Here is a 22,190-nt window from a genome sequence, read left to right on the forward strand (position 1 = left end):
TGCTTGTTGACTATGCTAAATGTCAAAATTCTACGACAAAAGCGACAAAATTGACAAATGTCATATTCTGGGGGACAATGATGCCAACCTTGTCAACTTCAAGTTACCAAATCTATTAAGATTGTAACCTTGAAAAAAAAAAATCTCTCAAAGTAAACTTTTGACAGTAATAAGTGGATTTTAAAAAAGTGGTGAAAGAGCGAGCGTTTTACAGTCGCGACCAAAACATTTTGGACATCATTTTATTGACATTTTGAAAATTTGAGTGTAGTTCATGCTTTACTGTCAATTTTACGTGCAAATGTTTATGAATACTGTCAAAAGCGACAGTAATAATGAAATTCCTAAAATGAAATTACACTTTATGACAATCAAACAATCAAAATTTTTGTTAAAATTTGTAACTCTAATAATTTTAACTCTATAGAACTGAAACTTTCGGACATTCATTGTTTTAATGTGCTCGTTTATTATGGCAAATGTCAAAATTTTACGACAAAAGATACAAATATTAGACATTTTTATCTTGAAGACGAAACTTTAATATTCAAATTTTTATAAAAATTCGTAATTCTGGTAAATTTAACTGTTTAGAAATAAAATTTCAGGACATTAATTGCCTAGATGCGTTTGTTAATTATCCAAATGTGAAAATTTTACGACCAAAGATATAAAAATTAGAAATTTTTATCTTTAAGAGAAAACTAGGATTTTCCAAATTTTTGTAAAACTTTGTAACTCTAGTAATTTTAACTCTACAGAAATGAATTTTTAGGATATTTATTGTTTTGATGTGCTTGTTAATTATGACAAATGTCAAAATTTCACGACAAAAGATACAAATTTTTATCTTGAAGACAAAACTAGAATTTTCAAAATTTTTGTAAAATATTGTAACTCTGGTAATTTTACCTCTATCGAACTAAAATTTTCGGACATTAATCTCCTTAATGTGCTCGTTAATTATGCCAAATATCAAAATTTTACGACAAAAGATACAAATATTAAAAATTTTTATCTTGAAGACAAAACTTGAATATTCAATTTTTTTATAAAAATTCGTAACTCTAATAATTTTAACTCTATAGAAATGAAATTTCAGGACATTAATTGCCTAGATGTGCTAGTTAATTTTGCCAAATGTCAAAATTTTACGACAAAAGATACAAATTTTAGAAATTTTTATCTTGAAGACGAAACTAGAATTTTTAAAATTTTTGTAAAAATTTGTAACTCTGGTAATTTTACCTCTATAGGAATGAAACTTTCGGACAATAATTGTCTTAATGTGCTCGTTAATTTTGCGAAATGTCAAAGCTTTATGACAAACGCTACAAATATTAGAAATTTTTATCTTGAAGACGAAACTAGAATTTTTAAAATTTTTGTAAAAATTTGTAACTGGTAATTTTAACTCTACAGAAATGAAATTCTAGGATATTCATTGCTTTAATGTGCTTGTTAATTATGCCAAATGTCAAAATTTTACGACAAAAGATACAAATTTTAGAAATTTTCATCTTGAGGACGAAACTAGAATTTTTAAAATTTTTGTAAAAATTTGTAACTGGTAATTTTACCTCTACAGAAATAAAATTCTAGGATATTCATTGTTTTAATGTGCTTGTTAATTATGCCAAATGTCAAAATTTTACGACAAAAGATACAAATTTTAGAAATTTTCATCTTGAAGACGAAATTAGAATTTTTAAAATTTTTGTAAAAATTTGTAACTCTGGTAATTTTAACTCTATAGAAATGAAACTTTCCTACATTCATTGTCTTAATGTGCTCGTTTATTATGCCAAATGTCAAAGCTCTATGACAAACGATACAAATATTAGAAATTTTTATCTTGAAGACGAAACTTGAATATTCAATTTTTTTATAAAAATTCGTAATTCTGATAAATTTAACTCTTTAGAAATGAAATTGCAGGACGTTAATTGCCTAGATGTGCTTGTTAATTGTGCCAAATGTTAAAATTTTACGACTAAAGATACAAAATTTAGAAATTTTTATCTTTAAGACGAAACTAGAATTTTCCAAATGTTTGTAAAACTTTGTAACTCTAAATTTTAACTCTACAGAAATGAATTTTTAGGATATTTATTGTTTTGATGTGCTTGTTAATTATGCCAAATATCAAAAATTTACGACAAAAGATACAAATATTAGAAATTTTTATCTTGAAGACTAAACTAGAATTTTTAAAATGTTTGTAAAAATTTGTAACTGGTAATTTTAACTCTACAGAAATGAAATTCTAGGATATTCATTGTTTTAATGTGCTTGTTAATTATGCCAAATGTCAAAATTTTACGACAAAAGATACACATTGTAGAAATTTTCATCTTGAAGACGAAACTAGAATTTTCAAAATTTTTGTAAAAATTTGTAACTCTGGTAATTTTAACTCTATAGAAATGAAACTTTCCTACAATAATTGTCTTAATGTGCTTGTTAATTATGCGAAATGTCAAAGCTCTATGACAAACGATACAAATATTAGAAATTTTTATCTTGAAGACGAAACTTGAATATTCAAATTTTTTATAAAAATTCGTAATTCTGATAAATTTAACTCTTTAGAAATGAAATTGCAGGACATTAATTGCCTAGATGTGCTTGTTAATTATGCCAAATGTTAAAATTTTACGACTAAACATACAAAATTTAGAAATTTTTATCTTTAAGACGAAACTAGAATTTTCCAAATGTTTGTAAAACTTTGTAACTCTAGTAATTTTAACTCTACAGAAATGAATTTTTAGAATATTTATTGTTTTGATGTGCTCGTTAATTATGCCAAATATCAAAATTTTACGACAAAAGATACAAATATTAGAAATTTTTATCTTGAAGACTAAACTTGAATATTCAATTTTTTTATAAAAATTCGTAACTCTAATAATTTTAACTCTATAGAAATGAAATTTCAGGATATTAATTGCCTAGATGTGCTAGCTAATTATGAAAAATGTCAAAATTTTACGACAAAAGATACAAATATTAGAAATTTTTATCTTGAAGACGAAACTAGAATTTTTAAAATTTTTGTAAAAATTTGTAACTCTAGTAATTTTACCTCTATCGAAATGAAATTTTCGGACATTAATTGCCCTAATGTGCTCGTTCAATATGCCAAATGTCAAAATTCTACGAGAAAAGATCCAAATTTTAGAAATTTTTATCTTGAAGACGAAACTAGAATTTTAAAAATTTGTAAAAATTTGTGACTAATAATTTTAACTCTACAGAATTGAAATTTTAGGACATTAATAAAAGCTCCCAGTGCTGCCCTGAAAAAACCGCCATTTCACTCTATTAAAGAGATACAAATTTTTGTCGCTACGCTTTTCCGCAAGCCGCAGCTCCGTGAAGTTAACTTTCGTGTTCTTCCAGGCCCACATCCGCGTCTGGAACTCCGTGTCGCTCCACACGCAAGCCGTCATCGGCTTGAACGAGTTCGACGTCTCCGTCTGCTGCCTCTCCTTCAGCAAAGCCGACGGCGGTTCTCTCCTCCTGGCGGTTGACGAGGCCCCCGACCACAACATTTCCGTTTGGGACTGGCAAAAGGGCGACAGCGGCTACAAAATCACCGAAACAAAGGTGTAGCTTCCTCGCCACCACAAAGCAACAATTAACTCTGAAATTTCAGTGTTCAGTTGACACCATTGTGGCTGCAGAGTTCCACCCGTTGGACCGGAACATCATCGTCACGTGTGGGAAGAGTCACATTGCGTTTTGGTCGTTGGATGCCGGGGGGATGTTGTACAAGAGGATGGGGATCTTCGAATCGCGCGATAAACCGAAGTATGTGCTTTCGGTGGCGTTCCTGCAGACGGGGGAGACGATCACTGGCGACTCCAACGGGAACTTGGAGGTGTGGGGGAGGGGCACCAACACCATTTGGAGGTTCATGAAGGGCGCCCACGAAGGAGGAGTGTTCTCAATTTGCGTCTTGAAAGACGGGAGCGTGGTGACTGGAGGCGGCAAAGACGGGAGGATCGTCCTCTTCGACTCCGCTCTCCAAAAACCAAGAGAACAAACTCAAGTAATTGAAATTTAAATAAAATGTTTTTTAGCTTATTTGGACGTCTTTTGTTAGATTGAAGGCCACTTCGGCGGCATCCGCGTCATCTCCGAAGGCTGCGGCTCCCAACTCATCGTCGGCACCACGAGGAACTGCATCCTCACCGGCACCGTCGAACTCGGTTTCCAACCGATCATCCTCGGCCACACCGACGAACTCTGCGGATTAGCCGCGCATCCCAGCGTCCAACAGTTCGCTACTTCTGGGTACGATAAGGTCCTCCAGGTGTGGGACGCCATGTCCCACAGCATCCTGTGGAGTAAAGACATCGGCGAACAGGCGCAGAGCTTGGCGTTCACCAAAGACGGCACGACTGTTCTGGTAGGCTGTACGACCGGGCGTTGGATGGTCTTCGATGTCCAAACTCGAGCGCTCTTGGAGAGTCATTCCGATGGGGCCGAAGCCATCCAGGTGATCCAGTGTTCGCCTGATGGGTCCATGGTGGCGTTGGGCTCCCGCGACAACAACGTTTATATCTACCAGTTGTCTGAAGACGGGCAGAAGTACAACCGCGTGGGGCGATGCATGGTAAGTCGATGGGACAAAGAGTTCTTAACTGTTGCGGTTTTGCAGGGACACTCGAGCTTCATCACCCATATTGACTGGTCTAGTGACAGCCAGACCCTGAGGACGAACTCCGGCGACTACGAACTCCTCTACTGTAAGCAGCGGAAGAACTAAAAATAGAACTCCCAATGTAATTTCAGGGAACGCCTCCACGTGCCGCCAGATCCCCCAGAGCGGAGTGATGCGCGACGTGGAGTGGGCCACCAACAACTGCACCATCAGCTTCAACACCATCGGCATCTGGCCGGAGAACGCCGACGGCACCGATGTCAATTTCTGTGATCGTAGCCATGACGCGAGACTCATGGTCACTGGTGATGACTTCGGGAAGGTGAAACTGTACAGTTACCCCACGTCGCAGCCTAAGGTTAGTACAGCACCAGGAGACCTGGAGGAGCGTCTTCTAATAAATTTTTCTAGTCACTCTGCCACATTTACGGAGGACACAGCAGCCACGTGATGGCCGTCAACTTCTTGCACGACGACACCAGGCTGGTGTCGGTGGGAGGGAAAGACACCGCGGTCCTCCAGTGGACAGTTTCTTAAAGTATTAAAGATGCCTTAGCACTTGTAACGGGGGCTCATTTAACAGTCAAGTTGGCCGTATGTCTTGTATTAACGTAAATTAGCACACTTCAAAAATTGTCTATTAAATGTCAGTGTGGGTTAATCATAGACGTGCGATTATCATTACGTTTCCTTCTGTCACAAAGCAACGCCAACTTGATGACTGAGTTGAACACCCGATTTTATTGTGTAAAACTGAAGAGGCCTTATGTAACAATTCATTCCAAGCTTGAAGGTGCAAAACCAAATATGTTAAATTAAAGACTCACTAGTAGTAATGGTTGTACCGATTTTTTAAATTCGATAAGTGCCACAACTGTTTTAAGTGTTGCAAATTGTTCTTAAAATTATTATTTATAGTATACAGTTATACGTGTGATAAAAAAACTATAAAAGTAAATCTGTCTTTTTATTTCTGTACCGTTGAAATTACTGTCAGAATTTTCAGTTGGGCTAAACCCGGACCTGCAGAAATTAAAAGTATTCTTTTTAGAAAAAAAACAGTACGGCCCTGTCGATCGCGTTGCAAATGTTGCAATGTCAGTGTTGCGTGAGTTGAGTTTTGGGGTACAAAAGACGATCGTCCAAGTTCTGCCAATGTAAATTTGTTTCTTACTATTTTTAAACAGCAGTTTCATCTGAAGCAAATTTAACTTCACTCGGAATTAATTACGTAATCTTGATAAACGGCAATTTTTATGTCAAAATTCACAAATTTTAGGGGACAATGATGCCAACCTTGTCATCTTCAAATTACCAAATCTATTAAGATTGTAACCTTGGATAAAAAAATACCTGTCAAAGTCGACTTTTGACAGTAATACTCCTTGTTAAGAACCTATACCTCCATATACACTCAATTTTGTCAATTTGAAATTGACGAAATTCGCGCTTTTGTCACATTGTTTCAATCTAAAAAGTGTCGCAATTTGTCTATCGCGAGCCGCAGAATCAAATAATTGAAAAATTTTCCCAAACAGTCCATAAATTAACTCTAATTTATGTATTTTGTTTCAGTGTCTCAAAAACTTGTTTTTTGCTTTGAGAACTGGGACCTGGAGTGTGCCGCTCTGTAGAGGAGTTCGTCGTTCGCAGCAGTTGGTGTTCTTCTTCAAAACCGCGGCGAGAAACTATTGAAAATTGTTAAAATTTAATTTAATTTTTGTACCTGGTTAATTAATAAAGTCGATAATAGATGGCGCTAATTGTTACCTCTTCCGAACACTTGACTCCTCCAAAACTATAAAAGAGTGCTTGGAAAAACGAGGAAGGGAGGAGGGGACATGAAAGTGTCTATTATATTATTGGCGTTTTACAGTTTTCTTTTTGAGCTTTTGCTACCCTTTGATAGATGGCGCCACAATCGAAACTAGAATTTTCAAAATTTTGGTAAAAATTTGCAACTCTATCGAAATGAAACTTTCGGACAGTAATTGTCTTAATGTACTCGTTAATTAGGCCAGATGTCAAAATTCTACGACAAAAGATACAAATTTTAGAAATTTTGGTTTTTAAGACGAAATTTATATTTTCAAAATGTGCAAATTGACGTGCAAATTTTTACGAATACTGTCAAAAGTGACAGTAATAATGAAATTCCTAAAAAATCTTTTACATTTTATGACAATCAAACTTTGAAGTCCCAAATGATTTGGCCGCGGCTGTAGATATTCACATAACAAAGTGCCAAATTTCCCACGAGAGGAAAGTTACCTACACAATTTTTTCCACGACCCTCTATCCAAAACAAAGACAGAGTTTAAATAACTTTAAAGCAGTGGCGGTTGTTGTTGCGGTTTGTACCAACAAGCAATTTTTTGCTCGCGATTGTATTTCGCGCTCTGTTGAGACTGACGTGGGTAGAAAGTAGCGCTCGCGCCTCAGTGTACATGTGAACGTTCCGCGTTTAAAATTAGCCGAAATTCTTATAATGCTTTATATCGCGGCACTGAAACACTGAAAATTAAACAGCTGTGCGTGTTCAACAGAATTTTAATAACTCTGAAGTGCTGTGACTAGTCTAAATGATGCCTTCATTATCCTCCCCGACACAATGTAAGTTATATTTATCCCATTCCTAGTCCCTGCAATTATTCGGAATATTAATTATGACAGGAGAAGTAGGACAAAACAGAATCCATGTTGACCAATTTAAAAATAAATGGAATAAGAACATGTAAACATTTGTTTGAGAATTTCGGATGAGCAACTTGCTGCGTTCAATATGTCGTAGATTTTTCCTTTATTACTCGCGAATTGACATGTTTGCGCGCACCAATTTAATTAAATCGAAAGTAAACAAAGACGCCAAAAACTTGTTTTTGTCTCGACGCTTCCAATAAATCATTTTTGAACGCTTGATTGCAGTTCTTCGAATTAGCGCGTACGCAGCCAAAAAATATTTTCATTACAACTTCGCGGGAAACCTCTTTGTTTCAAACCCAATTTCCGTTTTAATTTTAGCCATGGACACGGTTTACCCCGAACCCATGTCGCGCCTCCACCGAAGAGTCGTGCCGAAGAAGAGAAGAGGTGGTTCCTCCAGGTACCGCACACAGCCAGTCACCTTCTCGGAGATACAGGTAAGGGTAGCACCCCCTCACCTCCCCTCACTGTCTTCGTTTCAGGAAGTCGATGAAGACAATATTGACGATGCGGCTCCCGATGGCGCGACTTCCAAGTCCGAACTGAATCTTCTTAATAAGAAGTTCGAGGAGTTTAAAAGATCCAGGGATGTTATTCTTAGTAAAAGTGATACGGATAATGTCGATATTAATAAGAACTCAGTACCTCTGTCAGTGTCTAGGTCTGTGGGGCGGCTGCCGTCGAGGCCGTCGTTTTGAGGGAGTGAAGGGGGCGTCGGGGTGGATGAGGAGTTCCTATTCGCGGGTTTCCGGGCTTTCACTAATTTCGCTGTTCTGGAATTGATTGCCATGACGTTGTCAACAATCGCCAGGCAAATAAAAAATTCATTTTGTTGTTCTAAACAAATTGTCAAAAGTCCCCAAAAAAGTTAAAAACACAAGAAATTGTCTCTTTTTACAACATCTTCAAAATAGAGTACTTTGGGCGCTTTTTTTATAACAGAATACATAGAAAAATTCTAATCTACCAGATTTTCTAACATGTATGAAATTAATCTTCTTCAGATTGAATTACTTTGTGTATATTTTCTTCAAGAACTTGATATAGTTTCTAAAGTTTCTAATCATGTCCAAAATGTTACATTTTAGTCTCCTTCACCCTCTTTAGAGGCAAGTTTGACACTTAACAATATTAAGATCTGCCGTCTATAGTGTAATAACATAGTGATTTATTTATCTAGAACGATAGTTCGAATTATTTGAGCAATTCTTTGTACACAAAATGACAGAAGTGTCTTTCACGTCTACACTATTTTTTGTTCTAAAATTTTGGAATTTAGTAGATGAACAAGTCTAAAGTAGTAAAACTTCCAAATGTCAGAGTTTTAGAATAAAATTTGACAAAGTTATGGAATTTAATTGAAAATCATGAAAATTTTTTGTTCGTCTTCGAAATAAAAATTTCTAAAAAGTTAATATTTTGCTCTAAAATTTTGGAATTTAGAGCAGTAAATTAGTAAGTCTAAAGTAGTAAAACTTCCAAATTTCACAGTTTTAAAATGAAATCTGACTAAGTTACGGAATTTAAGTGAAAATCTAGTTCGTCATCAAAATAAAAATTTCTAAAAACTCTATTTCTTGCTCTAAAATTTTGAAATTTGGAGCAGAAGATTAACAAGTTTATAGTAATAAAATATCCAAATTTCACAGTTTTTGAATGAAATCTGACAAAGTTACGGAATTTAAGTGAAAGTAATGAAAATTTTTAGTTCGTCTTCGAAATAAAAATTTCTAAAAACTCTATTTCTTGCTCTAAACTTTTTAAATGTAGAGCAGTTGATTAACAAGTTTAAAGTGATAAAACCTCCAAATTTCACAGTTTTAAAATAAAATCTGACAAAGTTACGGAATTTAAATGAGTCATGAAAATTTTTAGTTCGTCTTCGAAATAAAAATTTCTAAAAACTCTGTTTCTTGCTCTAAAATTTTGAAATTTGGAGCAGAAGATTAACAAGTTTATAGTAATAAAATATCCAAATTTCACAGTTTTTGAATAAAATCTGACAAAGTTACGGAATTTAAGTGAAAGTAATGAAAATTTTTAGTTCGTCTTCGAAATAAAAATTTCTAAAAACTCTATTTCTTGCTCTAAAATTTTGAAGTTTAGAGCAGTAGATTAACAAGTCTAAAGCGATAAAGCCTCCAAATTTCACAGTTTTAAAATGAAATCTGACAAACTTATGGAATTTAAATAAAAGCCATGGAAATTTTTAATTCGTCTTCAAAATAAAAATTTCTAAAAACTCTATTTCTTGCTCTAAACTTTTTAAATGTAGAGCAGTAGATTAACAAGTTTAAAGTGATAAAACTTCCAAATTGCACAGTTTTAAAATGAAATCTGACAAAGTTACGGAATTTAAATGAAAGTCATGAACATTTTTAGTTCGTCTTCGAAATAAAAATTTCTAAAAACTCTATTTCTTCCTCTAAAATTTTGAAGTTTAGAGCAGTAGATTAACAAGTCTAAAGTGATAAAACGTCCAAATTTCACAGTTGTAAAATGAAATCTGATAAAGTTACGGAATTTAAGTGGAAGTCATGAAAGTTTTTAGTTCGTCGTCGAAATAAAATTTTCTAAAAACTCTATTTCTTGCTCTAAAATTTTGAAATTTGGAGCAGAAGATTAACAAGTTTATAGTAATAAAATATCCAAATTTCACAGTTTTTGAATGAAATCTGACAAAGTTACGGAATTTAAGTGAAAGTAATGAAAATTTTTAGTTCGTCTTCGAAATAAAAATTTCTAAAAACTCTATTTCTTGCTCTAAAATTTTGAAGTTTAGAGCAGTAGATTAACAAGTCTAAAGCGATAAAGCCTCCAAATTTCACAGTTTTAAAATGAAATCTGACAAAGTTATGGAATTTAAATAAAAGCCATGGAAATTTTTAATTCGTCTTCAAAATAAAAATTTCTAAAAACTCTATTTCTTGCTCTAAACTTTTTAAATGTAGAGCAGTTGATTAACAAGTTTAAAGTGATAAAACCTCCAAATTGCACAGTTTTAAAATGAAATCTGACAAAGTTACGGAATTTAAATGAAAGTCATGAACATTTTTAGTTCGTCTTCGAAATAAAAATTTCTAAAAACTCTATTTCTTCCTCTAAAATTTTGAAGTTTAGAGCAGTAGATTAACAAGTCTAAAGTGATAAAACGTCCAAATTTCACAGTTGTAAAATGAAATCTGATAAAGTTACGGAATTTAAGTGGAAGTCATGAAAGTTTTTAGTTCGTCGTCGAAATAAAAATTTCTAAAAACTCTATTTCTTGCTCTAAAATTTTGAAATTTAGAGCAGTAGATTAACAAGTCTAAAGTGATAAAACCTCCAAATTTCACAGTTTTAAAATAAAATCTGACAAAGTTACGGAATTTAAGTAAAAGCCATGGAAATTTTTAGTTCGTCTTCAAAATAAAAATTTCTAAAAACTCTATTTCTTGCTCTAAACTTTTTAAATGTAGAGCAGTTGATTAACAAGTTTAAAGTGATAAAACCTCCAAATTGCACAGTTTTAAAATGAAATCTGACAAAGTTACGGAATTTAAATGAAAGTCATGAACATTTTTAGTTCGTCTTCGAAATAAAAATTTCTAAAAACTCTATTTCTTCCTCTAAAATTTTGAAGTTTAGAGCAGTAGATTAACAAGTCTAAAGTGATAAAACGTCCAAATTTCACAGTTGTAAAATGAAATCTGATAAAGTTACGGAATTTAAGTGGAAGTCATGAAAGTTTTTAGTTCGTCGTCGAAATAAAAATTTCTAAAAACTCTATTTCTTGCTCTAAAATTTTGAAATTTAGAGCAGTAGATTAACAAGTCTAAAGTGATAAAACCTCCAAATTTCACAGTTTTAAAATAAAATCTGACAAAGTTACGGAATTTAAGTAAAAGCCATGGAAATTTTTAGTTCGTCTTCAAAATAAAAATTTCTAAAAACTCTATTTCTTGCTCTAAACTTTTTAAATGTAGAGCAGTTGATTAACAAGTTTAAAGTGATAAAACCTCCAAATTTCACAGTTTTAAAATAAAATCTGACAAAGTTACGGAATTTAAATGAGTCATGAAAATTTTTAGTTCGTCTTCGAAATAAAAATTTCTAAAAACTCTGTTTCTTGCTCTAAAATTTTGAAATTTGGAGCAGAAGATTAACAAGTTTATAGTAATAAAATATCCAAATTTCACAGTTTTTGAATGAAATCTGACAAAGTTACGGAATTTAAGTGAAAGTAATGAAAATTTTTAGTTCGTCTTCGAAATAAAAATTTCTAAAAACTCTATTTCTTGCTCTAAAATTTTGAAGTTTAGAGCAGTAGATTAGCAAGTCTAAAGCGATAAAGCCTCCAAATTTCACAGTTTTAAAATGAAATCTGACAAACTTATGGAATTTAAATAAAAGCCATGGAAATTTTTAATTCGTCTTCAAAATAAAAATTTCTAAAAACTCTATTTCTTGCTCTAAACTTTTTAAATGTAGAGCAGTAGATTAACAAGTTTAAAGTGATAAAACCTCCAAATTGCACAGTTTTAAAATGAAATCTGACAAAGTTACGGAATTTAAATGAAAGTCATGAACATTTTTAGTTCGTCTTCGAAATAAAAATTTCTAAAAACTCTATTTCTTGCTCTAAAATTTTGAAGTTTAGAGCAGTAGATTAACAAGTCTAAAGTGATAAAACGTCCAAATTTCACAGTTGTAAAATGAAATCTGATAAAGTTACGGAATTTAAGTGGAAGTCATGAAAGTTTTTAGTTCGTCGTCGAAATAAAATTTTCTAAAAACTCTATTTCTTGCTCTAAAATTTTGAAATTTGGAGCAGAAGATTAACAAGTTTATAGTAATAAAATATCCAAATTTCACAGTTTTTGAATGAAATCTGACAAAGTTACGGAATTTAAGTGAAAGTAATGAAAATTTTTAGTTCGTCTTCGAAATAAAAATTTCTAAAAACTCTATTTCTTGCTCTAAAATTTTGAAGTTTAGAGCAGTAGATTAACAAGTCTAAAGCGATAAAGCCTCCAAATTTCACAGTTTTAAAATGAAATCTGACAAAGTTACGGAATTTAAATAAAAGCCATGGAAATTTTTAATTCGTCTTCAAAATAAAAATTTCTAAAAACTCTATTTCTTGCTCTAAACTTTTTAAATGTAGAGCAGTTGATTAACAGGTTTAAAGTGATAAAACTTCCAAATTGCACAGTTTTAAAATGAAATCTGACAAAGTTACGGAATTTAAATAAAAGCCATGGAAATTTTTAATTCGTCTTCAAAATAAAAATTTCTAAAAACTCTATTTCTTGCTCTAAACTTTTTAAATGTAGAGCAGTTGATTAACAAGTTTAAAGTGATAAAACCTCCAAATTGCACAGTTTTAAAATGAAATCTGACAAAGTTACGGAATTTAAATGAGTCATGAAAATTTTTAGTTCGTCTTCGAAATGAAAATTTCTAAAAACTCTGTTTCTTGTTCTAAAATTTTGAAATTTAGAGCAGTAGATTAACAAGTCTAAAGTGATAAAACCTCCAAATTTCACAGTTTTAAAATAAAATCTGACAAAGTTACGGAATTTAAATGAGTCATGAAAATTTTTAGTTCGTCTTCGAAATAAAAATTTCTAAAAACTCTATTTCTTGCTATAAAATTTTGAAATTTAGAGCAGTAGATTAACAAGTCTAAAGTGATAAAACTTCCAAATTGCACAATTTTAAAATGAAATCTGACAAAGTTACGGAATTTAAATGAAAGTCATGAAAATTTTTACGAAATTTCTAAAAACTCTATTTCTTGCTCTAAAATTTGGAAATTTAGGGCAGTAGATTAACAAGTCTAAAGTAATAAAACCACCAAATTTCACAGTTTTACAATAAAATTTGACAAAAGTACGGAATTTAATTGAGTGATGACAATTTTTAGTTCGTCCTCAAAATGAAAATTTCTAAAAATTTCTAAATTTTCACGTGTACGAAAACGTTGACCGATGATAAAATTCTAAAGGTATAACAGGGTATTTTAAAGACCTTAGAATTCACAGACCCATGAGAATTTAACATTTTATTCCGCAACGCAAAAGAATGATTTGAAAAGTGTGACTTCTAGGAGTCAAACGCGCCGCAGATTTCCACAAAGTAAAACCATTTTTGCTTTTAAGAACTCTAAAGGATTTTACAGTTACAAAATGGTCAAAAATGTTGTGCATTACCAATTTTAAATATTGGTAATGACCAACTTTATTATTGCTGATTGTTGCTGAAGACAGACATAAAGACTAAAATAAAGGGTAGAAAACTGTTAAAATTGTATCTTCATTTATTTCAAATAAACTAGTGAAAAGTAATTGTTTTAATGGTGGTAAAAGTTATAGTTTTAACTTTGCGTGAAAAAGTTAAGTTTTATTTTTCAACAGTATGTGGAAATTGTCGAGGCTCATCTTACCTGAATCTTAGATAAATGAGTCTAAATTGGCCGATTTTAACAAAGATATACATAAAATACATCCTGTTCTTTTGTGGACTCAAAAACTAGAAAAAGTTCTTCAAGAAAATAAGTACCATGAAAAAGAATTAGCAGAAGACTAATTTCATAAGTTGCTAGAAAAATCCGTGGGTTAAGTTAAAAAAGGCACTAAGTTCTGTTTCGACTGTGGTTTTCTTTGACATTTACCACCGCGTAACTTTTTTAGCAGCACACCTATAAATGGGGACTTTTGCCATTTTGTTTGAAACAATAAACGTCCACACAAAAAATCAGCCTGATGGGAATTTGAAATTTGTCTGTTTTGCCTGGACTATTTGGCAAGGACGCAAAGACATGAGTCAGATTTCTAAAAGCTCTAACCATTTATTAAATTGATTGTGGCAATGTGTTTGTAAATTGGAGTTAAAAATAGGCGCAATAAACATTTTCTCCGTTTGTTTTGCTTATTAGAAAAGTGCTTCTTCGCGTTGTTCCGGGACCACAAAACCTATAATTTGTCCAGGCGAGCTTCGATGTCCTAGATGGAAAACGCAGTTAGTAGATACTAGTTAAGTGTATATTTTATTAAGTCTTTGTATGAAACTAGGAGGTAGATTTGTATACAACAATGTAGTAATAATAATAACAGTATGGAATAGTTTAATTTCATACTTCCTATATTTAACATGGAACGTCTTTGTGTAAATAACATTTTATATTTATATATATTTGCGTTATAAATTATCACTTATTGTTATTAATTTCCGCCTTATCCTAAACATATCACGCATTCTGTCTTATTCAAGTAATAATAAATACAAAACATTTATAGCTAAAATAGGTAGTATTTTGGTAGCGACACGCCCTCAAAACTCAGAGCGCCCTCTTTTGGTAAACCTAGGTACTAAATGCAGTTATTATTATCTGGAAGGCCCTGCTTCACTGGGCTGACTAGAAGAAATGGTCTCTGGCGGATGCAGCGTGACGATCGACTGCCTCCTCGCCGGAGTGACCGGCTGCGAATGCAAAATGGCGTACAGCGGCCCTTCCCGCTCCTTCGAGGGGCTCACAAGAATCGCCGGCTGCTCGTCCTCCATCTGCATGCTCGTCTCCGCAGCCGACGGGATCGTCGTCAGGAACCTCACCGTCAACCTCCCGGGACTCCCCGGGAGATCGGCCTCGTCCTGAATGGCGCTCTGCCTGGTCAACCGGGGCTTCGCGCGGATCCTGTTCGGCTCGCTGGAGGCGCTCGAGCGCGAAATCCTCCACGTGCTCGTGCTGGCCGTCGTGGCGGAGCCGGAGGAGTCGTTCCGCGAGCTCGACAAGTTCGAGTCCTGGGAGGTCTTGCGGGTGACCAGCCAAGAGGACGCGCGGCGTTTGGGGTCTAAGAGGCGCAGAGGGATGCCGCAGTGGTGGTTGTGGCGCCACGAGTCCGAACGCGAGGAGCTGAAATTCTCCGAAGACGACACCGAGGAGGCTCGCTTGTGCTGCTTCTGTTGGATCTCGGCGATCTGGTAGGTGTACTGGTCGGAACGGGGCCTATGGCGGGGTTGTCGCCGCACGCAGAGCAGCCACCTCGCTTTGCTGAGGAGCCACTCGCGAGTGCCTTTCTTCCGGTCGGTGCGCTGCGGCGGCGCGCTTCTTTCTCCCAGAAGCTTAACATTGCACGTGCAGGTCGGGACGTGGTGGTTTTGGTTCTCGCGCGACGACCGGTCGGCTAAACTGTTAGTATTCGCCGGTGTCTGTCGGTTGCTAAAGTTCGAACTGTGTCTGCAGCGGCCAATTCCCCGCGTCACGCGACTCTCTTCGATGGCCTTGCAGATCATCACGCAGTCCTTCTTGAACTGCTTCGTCAAGATCGCGTATAAAAACGGGTTGCAGCACGAATTCAGAGGTAGAACGAACACAGTGAACACTTTGGCTTGCTCCAGCGAAATTAACTGAAGACCGAAAGCTGCGGTTAAGGAGAAGAACGCGATCGGCGACCAACACAAAAAGTCCGTGAAAACCAACAAAGCCATTCTCTTCGCGATGCGGGAGTCGTTGGAATTCCACGCTTGCGACCCGCGGATCGCGCAGTACATCTTCAAGTAGCAGCCCATGAGGATGAGGAACGCCACGCCGTTGATGAACATCAAGAAGACCACGTAGGTTAAACTCGCGGCATCTTTGGTTTCGAAAGGAAGGCAAACGGCGAACTTGCGGTAGTCCGACACGCTGAAGAGAGGAAGGAGACCCATGACGATGGCGAAGCTCCAGCCGCAGATCATGATGTAGCCGGCGTGCTTCAAAGACAGGCGCTTGTTCAAGTGCATGGCGTGGGTGATGGCGTAGTTGCGCTCCAGAGTGATCACCGCGAGGGTGTAGACGGACAGTTCGGAGCTCAACACGCCTAAGAAGCCGGAGAGTTGGCAACCGGCGGACATCTGCCAGGGGATGGCGTACATGCGGAACTCGCCGAGGGTGGAGGCGTCCACCACGGCCAAGAAACCTGGAGGTTGAACATGGAATTTTTTATTAAGATTTTACAAACAAACTTTGAAAGGTTGTAACTCTAATAATTTTAATGGTACAGTAACCAAATTTTGGGAGGGTACTGATTTAGCCTTGGTTACTAATCGTGCCAAATTTCAAAATTATAGGACACAAGCGACGGTTTAAAAATTTTTTTTTTTTGAATGAGCCTAAAAGTGCCAATATTTTTTTTATAAATTAATTATTAATTAATTTGTTGTAACTCGGGTAATTTTAATGCCACAGTAACCAAATTTGGGGAGGCTATTAACTTGGACCTGGTAACCAACTGTGCCAAATTCGAAAACAATAGAGAAACAGCGACCAATTTAACAAAATTTTATTTTTTAGGTAAAACAAAAACAGCAAAATTTTTTATTAAGGGTTGTAACTCGGGTAACTTTAATGCCACAGCTACCAAATCTTAAGAGGTTATTAACTTGGACTTGGTTACTATCTGTGCCAAATTTCAAAACAATAGAGCAACAGCGACAAATTTAACAAAATTTTATTTTTTGGGTGAAACAAAAACAGCAATTTTTTTTATTAAGGGTTGTAACTCGGGTAATTTTAACGCCACAATTACCAAATATTGGGAGGTTATAACCTTGGACTTAGTTACTAACTGCGACAAATGTCAAAACAATAGAGAAACACCAACCGATTTTACAAAAAGTTATTTTTGGGCGAAACAAAAAAATGCAAAATTTTTTATTAAAGGTTGTAACTCGGGTAATTTTAATGCCACAGTTACCAAATTTTGAGAGGTTATTAACTTGGACTTGGTTACTAACTGTGCCAAATTTCAAAACAATAGAGCAAAATCTCATTTTTTGGGTGAAACAAAAACAGCAAAAATTTTTTATAAGGGTTGTAACTCGAGTAATTTGAATGCCACAGTAACCAAATTTGGTGAGGTTATTAACTGTAATTTAGTTATTAACTGTGCCAAATTTCAAAACAATAGAGCAATAGTGACCAATTTTACAAAAATCAATTTTTTGGGAGAAACAAAAATTGCGAATTTTTTTACTAAGGGTTGCAACCCGTGTAATTTTAACGCCACAGGGAGGTTATTAACTTAGACTTGGTTATCAACTGTGCCAAATTTCAAAACAATAGAGCAACAGCGACCGTTTTTACAAAAACATATTTTGGATGAACAGAAAACTATCACAAATTTTGTTTATTAAGGGTTGTAACTCTGGGAATTTTAATGCCATTGTAACAAAATTTGAGGACATTATTACCTATAACTTGATTATTAACTGTGGTAAATTTCAAAACAATAGAACAAGAGCGACCGATTTTACAAAAATTTATTTTTTGAGTAAAACAAAAACTGCAATTTTTTTTTATTAAGGGTTGTAATTCAGATAATTTTAATGCCACAGTAACCAAATTTGGGGAGGTTATTAACTTGGACTTGGTTACTAACTGTGCTAAATTTCAAAACAATAGAAAAACAGTGACCGATTTCAGAAAAAAATTTTTTTTGGCTGAAACAAAAACAGCAAAGTTTTTTATTAAGGGTTGTAACTCGCGTAATTTAAATGCCATAGTAACCAAATTTAGGGAGGTTATAAACTTTGACTTAGATATTAATTGTGCCAAATTTCAAAACAATAGAACAACAGCGACCGATTTTACAAAAATTTATTTTTTGAGTAAAACAAAAACTGCGAATTTTTTTATTAAGGGTTGTAATTCGGGTAATTTTAATGCCACAGTAACCAAATTTGGGGAGGTTATTAACTTGGACTTGGTTACTAACTGTGCCGAATTTCAAAACAATAGAGCAACAGGGACCGATTTTACAAAATTTATTTTTTGGGTGAAACAAAAACTGCATTTTTTTTATTAAGGGTTGTAATTTGGGTAATTTTAATGCTACAGTAACCAAATTTGTAGAGGTTATTAACTCCAACTTGGTTATTAACTGTGCCAAGTGTTAAAACAATTGAGCAACAGTGACCAATTTGTCATTGTCTCATCAATTGGATCAATAATTTCCTTAGTAGGAGTTTTATTTAAAAAAAAAATATTATAGATAAACGGAAAAATGCGAAAAATTGGTGTTAATGTACCTAAATAGATGCCCATGAAGAAGTCGGCGGCGGCCAGGTTGCACACCAAGAACCTGGGCACGTCCATTTTCCCCCGGGAAAAGATCAACACGAAGACGACGGTGCCGTTCCCCAACATGGCGCATAAAAAGACGATCCAGACGCCGCACCGCAACGTCCACCAGTCAAACAAGTCCTGACAGGGTAAGAAGGGTCCTGGTAACGGTAAACACTGGATCTTCCCGGGATTCCCGTCACCTGCCGCCACCCTGAGGGCCTCTTCCTCCGCGTACTCTTCCATGTACGAAGGAAAGTTCCCGGGGTAGGTAAAATCCGAGCGTATGTTCTCCCAAATTGTCTCGAATTTCTTCCCGAATTTATGACTCATATTTTCTGGAACATGGGAATATAGCACACTGTAATCCTAATAAATCCAGAAATGCTTACGCTGCGATGGCCAGTAGTCGCTCAGACTCGAGTTCCACATGTTCATGTCGATATCTTCAATATCAGGAAACACAATGAAATCTTTGGCTTTCGGCGGAGGATTCGACGGGATCAGCGGTAAAAACGCGCAACAATGATAAGCGTACGCTAAAACCAGCGTCTGGATCCTCGGGAACTCCTCAGGCGGAGGGAATTCACGTAAGTTGGGATTATTGAAAGTTTTTAAGTGTAACAGCCGCTCCAGACCAGCTGACGGCAGATGGGGGAATACATTTTGCCCCAAATTCCTGTAAATTAAAAACTGGAGATGCTCTCCCCGACGCGACGCCCGATAAACTTACAAATCTTCGATCTTGGAAATCGGGAGAAAAGCGTCCGGATGGATGAAGGAAATCTGATTATCCTCGAGGTTTCTGCAACGACACGTATTAAGAGAATGTTAAATGAATTATTGGGCGCGTTACAAAACTTGGAGCCTGGACAGATTGTGGAAGGCGTCCTGAGGGATGTACTGGATTTCGTTGTGTGCCAGGAGCAAGTCGTGCATCTGGTACATGCCGCGGAACGGGCGGTTTTCCAAGGAGCGGATGTGGTTGCTCGCCAGGTCTCTGCAGGAGAAAATTTTTTAATAAAATGCCGAAGTGAGAGAAATCAAAAATTTTCGGAAAAATCTGCGAAAATTCTACCACAAACGAGACAAATTTAAGAAATTTTCATTGTTAGAACGAAGCAAGATTTTTAAAAATTTTATAAAAATTTATATCTTTGGTAGTTTTAACTCCATGGAAATGAAATTTTGGGAAGTTAATTGTCTACATTTATTTATTTATTGTGCAAAATTACACAGCTCTACGACAAAAGAAACAAATGTTAAAAGCATTTATTTTTAGAGCCATGCTAAAATTTTCAAAATTTGTGAAAAAATTTGTTAATCTTGTAATTTTACCTCTATGGATATCAAATTTGAGAAGGTTAAAGGTCTGTATTTGCTTATTAATTATTTTATATGTCAAAATTCTACCACAAAAGAGACAAATTTAAGAAATTTTCATTGTTAGATCGAAGTAAGAATTTTCAAAAAAAATTTAAAAAATTATATCTGACAGTTTTAACGCTACAGACATGAAATTATTGGAGACTTATGGCCTAAATTTGTTTATTAATTGTGTCAAATTACACAGTTCTTCGTCAAAAGAGACAAATGTTAAAAACGTTAATTATTAGAGCCAAGCTAAAATTAAAAAAAAATTGTAATTCTTGTAATTTTACCTCTATGGATATGAAAATTGAGAAAGTTAAAGGTCTGCATTTGCTTATTAATTATTCCAAATGTCAAAATTCTACTGTAAAAGAGACAAATTTAACAAAAATATATTTTTAGAACGAAGAGTAAGAATTTTCAAAATTTCCTAAAAATTTATATCTCTGGTAGTTTTAACTCTATAGAAACGAAACTTTAGGGCATTAATTGCCTTAATGTGCTCGTTCATTATGCCAAATGTCAATAATTTAAAGTGTCAAAATTCTACCACAAAAGAGACAAGTTTCACAAATTTTTATTTTTAATAGGTACGAAGCCAGAATTTTCAAAATTTTCTAAAAATGTATATCTCTGGTAGTTTTAACTTTATAAAAATGAAACTTTGGGACATTAATTGTCTTAAGACGCTCGTTTAATATGCCAAATGTCAAAAAATCTACGACAAAAGACACAAATTTTAGAGATTATTATATTATTATTTTGGAGACAAAACATAAATTTTCAAAATTTTTGTAAAAATTCGTAACTCTTGTAATTTTAGCTATATAGATATAAAATTTAAGAAGGTTAAAGGTCTGCATTTGCTTATTAATTATTCCAAATGTCAAAATTCTATCATAAAAAAAAACAAATTTAAAAAAATATATATTTTTAGAACGAAGCCAAGAATTTTCAAATTTTTTTAAAAATTTATATCTCTAGTAGTTTTAACTGTATAGAAATGAAACTTTAAGACAATAATTCCCTAAATGTGCTGGTTTAATATGCCAAATGTCCAAAATCTATGACACAAGACACAAATTTTAGAAATTTTTATCCTTGAGATAAAACTTGAATTTTCGAAATTTTTTTAAAAATTCGTAACTCTTGTAATTTTACCTCTATGGATATAAAATTTGAGAAAGTTAAAGGTCTGCATTTACCTATTAATTATTCTAAGTGTCAAAATTCTACCACAAAAGAGACAAGTTTCACAAATTTTTATTTTTAATAGGTACGAAGCCAGAATTTTCAAAATTTTCTAAAAATGTATATCTCTGGTAGTTTTAACTTTATAAAAATGAAACTTTGGGACATTAATTGTCTTAAGACGCTCGTTTAATATGCCAAATGTCAAAAAATCTACCACAAAAGACACAAATTTTAGAGATTATTATATTATTATTTTGGAGACAAAACATAAATTTTCAAAATTTTTGTAAAAATTCGTAACTCTTGTAATTTTAGCTATATAGATATAAAATTTAAGAAGGATAAAGGTCTGCATTTGGTTATTAATTATTCCAAATGTCAAAATTCTGCCATAAAAAAACAAATTTAAAAAAATATATATTTTTAGAATGAAGCCAGAATTTTCAAATTTTTAAAAAAATTTATATCTCTAGTAGTTTTAACTGTATAGAAATGAAACTTTAAGACAATAATTCTCTAAATGTGCTGGTTTATTATGCCAAATGTCCAAAATCTATGACACAAGACACCAATTTTAGAAATTTTTATCCTTGAGATAAAACTTGAATTTTCAAAATTTTGGTAAAAATTTGTAACTCTTGTAATTGTACCTCTATGACTGTTAAATTTGAGAAAGTTAAAAGTCTGTATTTGCTTATTAATTATTTGAAATGTCAAAATTCTACCACAAAAGAGTCAAATTTCAGAAATTTTTATTTTTAGTACAAAGCCAGAATTTTCAAAATTTTCTAAAAATGTATATCTCTGGTAGTGTTAACTCTATGGAAATAAAAGTGAGTTAATGGTCTACATTTGCTTATTAATTGCACAATTCTGCGACAAAAAAAAAATGTTAGAAGCGTTCATATTATTAGTGGCAAGCAAAAATTTTCAAAATTTTCAAAAAAATTGTACCTCTTGTCATTTTACTTCAATGGAAATTAAATTTGAGGCGATTTATTGGTCTTGATTTGCTTATTAATTGTAACCACATTTACACACCACAAATGTTTGGAACTTTGATTATTAGGACGAACCAAAAATTTAAATTTTTGAAAAAAATATATCTTTGGTGATTTTAACGCCATCAACATGAAATTTTAAAGACCAGTAGATTGCTTATTAATT

General features: G+C 33.9%; 3 protein-coding genes and 1 long non-coding RNA gene across 9 annotated transcripts in view; 3 read left to right on the plus strand and 1 right to left on the minus strand.

The window, feature by feature from the left end:
- LOC148166507 (echinoderm microtubule-associated protein-like 2) overlaps nt 1-5,630 on the plus strand; it is a 47,798-nt gene extending 42,168 nt beyond the window's left edge. For 4 of the 5 annotated variants that reach the window (XM_088048938.1, XM_088048934.1, XM_088048937.1 and 1 more), the window contains 6 exons: nt 3,406-3,612; nt 3,662-4,057; nt 4,112-4,624; nt 4,670-4,757; nt 4,804-5,030; nt 5,084-5,630. In XM_088048938.1, coding sequence (XP_087905064.1) covers nt 3,406-3,612; nt 3,662-4,057; nt 4,112-4,624; nt 4,670-4,757; nt 4,804-5,030; nt 5,084-5,209 — 1,557 coding nt within the window. In that variant the 3' untranslated portion in view covers nt 5,210-5,630. Of the gene's footprint in view, nt 1-3,405; nt 3,613-3,661; nt 4,058-4,111; nt 4,758-4,803; nt 5,031-5,083 lie in introns of all 5 variants that reach the window. The other variant, XM_088048933.1, reaches the window with a different exon arrangement.
- A 148-nt stretch (nt 5,631-5,778) lies between these two features.
- Nucleotides 5,779-6,426, plus strand: LOC148166508 (uncharacterized). Its single transcript, XR_015771051.1, has 2 exons — nt 5,779-5,829; nt 6,248-6,426. It is a non-coding gene; the product is annotated as an uncharacterized LOC148166508 (long non-coding RNA).
- Nucleotides 6,427-7,038: 612 nt separating this feature from the next.
- LOC148166509 (uncharacterized) lies at nt 7,039-14,567 on the plus strand. Its single transcript, XM_088048602.1, has 3 exons — nt 7,039-7,285; nt 7,694-7,812; nt 7,858-14,567. The coding sequence occupies exons 1-3, from the start codon at nt 7,255-7,257 to the stop codon at nt 8,071-8,073; spliced, it is 366 nt and encodes a 121-aa protein (XP_087904728.1). The 5' UTR covers nt 7,039-7,254; the 3' UTR covers nt 8,074-14,567.
- The window catches only part of LOC148166510 (uncharacterized), a 130,422-nt gene continuing 122,754 nt past the window's right edge, over nt 14,523-22,190 (minus strand). For both annotated transcript variants that reach the window (XM_088048601.1, XM_088048600.1), the window contains 5 exons: nt 19,315-19,458; nt 19,192-19,263; nt 18,851-19,137; nt 18,425-18,796; nt 14,523-16,314 (listed from right to left, as the gene is read on the minus strand). In XM_088048601.1, coding sequence (XP_087904727.1) covers nt 14,744-16,314; nt 18,425-18,796; nt 18,851-19,137; nt 19,192-19,263; nt 19,315-19,458 — 2,446 coding nt within the window. In that variant the 3' untranslated portion in view covers nt 14,523-14,743. The remainder of the gene's footprint in view (nt 16,315-18,424; nt 18,797-18,850; nt 19,138-19,191; nt 19,264-19,314; nt 19,459-22,190) is intronic.

The sequence above is a fragment of the Gnatocerus cornutus genome, unplaced genomic scaffold, assembly GCF_029298725.1.
Source record: "Gnatocerus cornutus isolate USDA-ARS CGAHR unplaced genomic scaffold, icGnaCorn1.1 ctg00000023.1, whole genome shotgun sequence".
Taxonomy (NCBI): Eukaryota; Metazoa; Arthropoda; class Insecta; order Coleoptera; family Tenebrionidae; genus Gnatocerus; species Gnatocerus cornutus.